The sequence below is a fragment of the Nothoprocta perdicaria genome, unplaced genomic scaffold (genome assembly GCF_003342845.1).
Source record: "Nothoprocta perdicaria isolate Ctin4 unplaced genomic scaffold, notPer1 scaffold_524, whole genome shotgun sequence".
Taxonomy (NCBI): Eukaryota; Metazoa; Chordata; class Aves; order Tinamiformes; family Tinamidae; genus Nothoprocta; species Nothoprocta perdicaria.
The window spans coordinates 19,100-23,014 of record NW_020455782.1 but is presented as its reverse complement, the minus strand read 5'-3'; the positions used below and the strand labels follow the sequence as shown (position 1 = coordinate 23,014).

General features: G+C 57.6%; 1 protein-coding gene across 1 annotated transcript in view; it reads left to right on the top strand.

The window, feature by feature from the left end:
- Positions 1 to 3,915, top strand: part of LOC112954971 (tenascin-X-like) — a 35,945-nt gene that overhangs the window by 15,998 nt on the left and 16,032 nt on the right. The window contains 5 exon segments of the mRNA XM_026048254.1: positions 113 to 500; positions 870 to 1,169; positions 2,180 to 2,485; positions 3,097 to 3,390; positions 3,717 to 3,892. Coding sequence (XP_025904039.1) covers positions 113 to 500; positions 870 to 1,169; positions 2,180 to 2,485; positions 3,097 to 3,390; positions 3,717 to 3,892 — 1,464 coding nt within the window.

Sequence of the window (3,915 nt, the reverse complement as noted above, 5' to 3'; positions counted from 1 at the left end):
ATGGATGGATGGATGGATGGGGGGATGGATGGATGGATGGATGGGGGGATGGATGGATGGATGGATGGGGGGATGGATGGATGGATGAATGGATGGATGGATGGTTGGATAGATGGATGGAAAGATACAATATGGGTGGATGGGTGCCTGTTCCCAACACACCCTGCACTGTCCCTTCTCCATTGCAGCCCCAGCTCCACCAGAAGAGGAGGAGGAGGAGGAGGAGGAACCTCCATCCCAGCCCCACCTGGGCGACCTCACAGCCTCCCACATCACCCCCAACTCCATCCAGCTTGACTGGACCGTTCCCAAGGGCGCCTTTGACTCCTTCATGGTGCAGTACGAGGATGAGCAAGGGCAGCCCCAGGTGGTGCCCGTGGACGGCGAGTCCCGCACGGTGACCGTGCCCGACCTGGTGCCCTCCCGACGCTACAAGTTCAACGTGTATGGGATGTGGCAGCAGAAACATGTTGGTCTTATCTTCACTGAGGCCATCACAGGTGAGACCGCCTATGGGATCCATTTCCGTTCACTCTGTGTCCTGGATTTGAAGTTGGACAACCCTGGGCATTGTCCGTCCCGGTCCCCTTAGGTTTGCACTGGATAATGCAGCTCCAGGTGGCTGGTTGTTGGCAGAAACGGTGGTTGGGAAGATGTTTGGTTGGATGGAGGAAGGGTGGGATGAAGAGTTGGATGAATAGATGGGTTGCTTAATGTGCAGATGGATTCATGGGCAGAGAAGATGGGAAATCCGTTGGGAAAATCCAGATGGGTGGATGTGCAGAGATGCGTTGGTGGATGGGCCAGTGGATGGAGATGCCAATGGATGGATGTCAACGGCGACTCGTGTTGTGTCCTCTCCGTTGCAGCCCCGGCCTCACCAGAGGAGGAACCTCCATCCCCGTCCCAGCTGGGCGAGCTCACGGTCGCCGGTGTCACTGGTGACTCCGTCCAGCTGCAATGGACGGTCCCCGAGGGCACCTTTGACTCCTTCGAGCTGCAGTACATGGACACCCAGGACCAAGCCCGGGTGGTGCCCGTGGACGGTGGATCCAACATGGTGACCGTGTCTGACCTGGCGCCCTCCCAGTACTACCAGTTCCACCTGTACGGGGTGTGGGGGCAGGAACGCCTGGGCCCCGTCTCCACTGATGTCATCACAGGTGGGGGTGGCCAAGGGCATCGTCCCTGTCCTGTCTGGGCCTTGGTTTTGGGGTTGGGATGCAGAGTCCATCCATGGCCCTTTGTGGCACGTGGGGGACAGCAGCATCTCTTGGCCCCTCCGTTGGTGATGGGGCCTGCGAGGCTGGAGGGAAGAATAGATGGGTGGATGGTGCTGTGAGGACCCGGATGGGTTGGGGCCCATCCATGTGTTGGGAGGTGGGAAGACACCTGGACCAAAAGCTGGAGGGCAGGATGGGGAGTTGATCTGGTAGTGGGATGGATTTGGGGAGAGAGGGTTGGAGGGATGGTTGGATGGGCAGATGTTTCCGTGGCTGGATGGAGTCATGGATGGTTGGGGGGACAACTGGATAGACAAAGGTCCTTATGGGTGGGAGGAGGGAATCATGGAGCTCCGGCCTGAGGAATGGATAGAGGGGCTTGGAGGGGTAGATGATGGGGTGGGAGGAAGGCTGGCGTGGACAAACGGAAGGGAGGAAGGAGGGAAAAGAGGGATGGAGGAAAGGAAGGAAAGGAAGGAAAGGAAGGAAAGGAAGGAAGGAAGGAAAGGAAGGAAAGGAAGGAAAGGAAGGAAGGAAGGAAAGGAAGGAANCCCGTGGACGGCGAGTCCCGCACGGTGACCGTGCCCGACCTGGTGCCCTCCCGACGCTACAAGTTCAACCTGTACGGGGTGTGGGGACGGAAGCGCCTGGGTCCCATCTCCACTGATGCCTTCACGGGTGAGAGCAACCATGGGTATCAGCTTGGACCCTGCTGGGCCTTGGGGTTGCATCAGGGCAGGAGCTTGGCCAAGGAGAAGGTCTGGGGTGATGAGTGGGGATGGATGGAGGAATGGGTGGATGGATGAATAGATGGATGAGTGGATGGGTGGATGGATGGATGGATGGATGGATGGATGGATGGATGGATGGATGGAAGGGTGGTTAAGCAGGTGAAGAAATGGGAGGATGGAGGTGGAGGCAGATGATGCTTCTGCACTATCCTCTCTCTATTGTAGCCCCAGTCCCACCAGAGGAGGAGGAGGAGGAGGAACCTCAATCCCGGCCGCAACTGGGTGATCTCGTGGTGTCCCACGTCACTCCTGATTCCATCCAACTTGATTGGACTGTCCAAGAAGGCTCCTTTGACTCCTTCACGGTGCAGTACAAGGACGCCCAAGGGCAGCCCCAGGTGATCCCTGTGGATGGTGAATCCCACACGGTGACCGTGCCCGACCTGGTGCCCTCCCGACGCTACAAGTTCAACCTGTACGGGGTGTGGGGACGGAAGCGTCTGGGTCCCATCTCCACTGATGCTGTTACAGGTGAGGGTGGCTGAGGGCATCGTCATTGTCCTCTCTTTGCTCTGGTTGTTGAGTCCATTCGGACCTTTGCGCAAGTGGGGTCAGATCTTGGATGTTCCCCTGATGATGAGCACAGGAGCCTGGCTGGAAGGACAGGTGGGACAGAGTTTGGAATGAAAGGTTGGGTTGGATGGGTCTCATGTTGTCCTCTTGGACCAACGATGGGAAGACAGGTGGATATCTGGGTTGATGGATGGGTGAGTGGATTGTTCGTTGAATGGTTGGGTGGATTTTTGTGTGAAAGAATGGATTTTGGAAAAGATGTTTGTTTGGATGGACATGTGGAAGCAGAGAAGACCTGGGTGCTAAAGGAGTGGAAATGGGTGATGGGATTTGTGGAACCCTGGATGAAGGGATGGGAAAAGGTCTCCATAAAGATGAAAGATGGGCTTGATGGAGCAGTGGATGGAGAGGCAGATGGATGGGTATTCTGGGAGAACAAGGATGGAGGGAGAGTTCTCTGAATGTGTGGTCACGTGGATGGACGGTTGGGTGGGTAATTGATGGAGAGAGGGATCTCTAGAGGGATCTCCCTCCACACTGACCTCTGCATGGTGACCTCCCTTTGGCAGCCCCGACCATGCAGAAGGAGAAGCCGCCATCGCAGCCCCACCTGGGTGAACTGACGGCCTCTCCTGTCAGCCCAACCTCTGTGCAGCTTGACTGGACCATCCCTGAAGGCACCTTTGACTCCTTCATGGTGCAGTACAAGGACGCCCAAGGGCAGCCCCAAGCGCTTGTTGTTGACCGTGGGTCCCGCACGGTGACCGTGTCCCACCTGGAGCCATCCCACCACTACAAGTTCAACCTGTACGGGGTGTGGGGACGGAAGCGCCTGGGTCCCATCTCCACTGACACCACCACAGGTGAGGGCGGCTGCCGACATTGTCCCTGACACCACTGAAAGTTGGTTAGGTGTAGAAGACACGTGTGGCCATGACCCATCCAGGTCCATTTGGGTCACCTAGGAAAGGGGAAGAAGTCCGGGGTGAGGAATTGGGTTGCAGGGAGGGATGAGTGCATGGGAGGATGGGGTAAGGGTGGGTGGATTGATGAAGGCATGGATGGATGGATGGATGGATGGATGGATGGATGGACGGATGGAAGGGTGGTTAAGCAGATGAAGGAATGGGAGGATGGAGGTGGAGGCAGATGATGCTTCTGCACTCTCCCCCGTCCATTGCAGCCGCAGTCCCACCGGAGGAAGATGAGGAGGAGGAGCAGGAACCTCCATCCCGGCCTCAACTCGGCGACCTCACTGCCTCCCACGTCACCCCAACCTCCATCCAGCTCCAATGGACGGTCCCCGAGGGCACCTTTGACTCCTTCACGGTGCAGTACAAGGACGCCCAAGGGCAGCCCCAGGTGGTGCCCGTGGACGGCGAGTCCCG